Source organism: Penaeus monodon, chromosome 28 (genome assembly GCF_015228065.2).
Source record: "Penaeus monodon isolate SGIC_2016 chromosome 28, NSTDA_Pmon_1, whole genome shotgun sequence".
Taxonomy (NCBI): Eukaryota; Metazoa; Arthropoda; class Malacostraca; order Decapoda; family Penaeidae; genus Penaeus; species Penaeus monodon.
Window position 1 is genome coordinate 17,186,071 of NC_051413.1, and position 544 is coordinate 17,186,614.

Genomic DNA, 544 nt, shown 5'->3' on the forward strand with positions numbered 1-544 from the left:
ACATTTCTGATGGCCAAGGGAGTGACTGCCTCACGGGCGGGAAGGCGTACCTCTTGCAGCACCACCTCAAACATGTCCTCTACGTTGATCACAGACGCCTGTAGAGCCGACAAGATGCCCCGTTTGAAGTTGGTGGCGGCGGCGTCCTCGTCCTCGTGGGGACACAGGTACTCGATCTCTCCGTCTTGGTAGCTGTGGGGGCGCCGGAAGGGGAACGAGTCAGCAAGGATCACCTTTGTCTCCGCGTTTGCTTAGCGCATCCATAGTCATGTCATTCCGCGCCTCCTACATTTTAACGCCTGTTTACGCTAAGTTGTGCTGACTGCGTACAAAACTATGGAGAATGGATTTCCTCTAAAATATCTTGAGATAGAAAAAGACGTTAATGCCAGTCCTATGCGAGGGCGACATGCGACACGTGTCGCTGGGCTCACCTGAAGTGCAGGTCGTGGCGCTCGACGGCGTTGCGGAACCAGGCCGAGTCGCTTGGCGGCACATCGTCCACGGACAGACTCGTCACCTGCGAGGCGTGGCACTCCGTCAG

General features: G+C 56.6%; 1 protein-coding gene across 1 annotated transcript in view; it reads right to left on the minus strand.

Moving 5' to 3' along the window:
* The window catches only part of LOC119591081 (apolipophorins-like), a gene marked incomplete at its 3' end in the record, with an annotated part of 16,924 nt that overhangs the window by 9,309 nt on the left and 7,071 nt on the right, over positions 1 to 544 (minus strand). The window contains exons 5-6 of the mRNA XM_037939802.1: positions 435 to 520; positions 51 to 192 (exon numbers count right to left, since the gene is read on the minus strand). Coding sequence (XP_037795730.1) covers positions 51 to 192; positions 435 to 520 — 228 coding nt within the window. The remainder of the gene's footprint in view (positions 1 to 50; positions 193 to 434; positions 521 to 544) is intronic.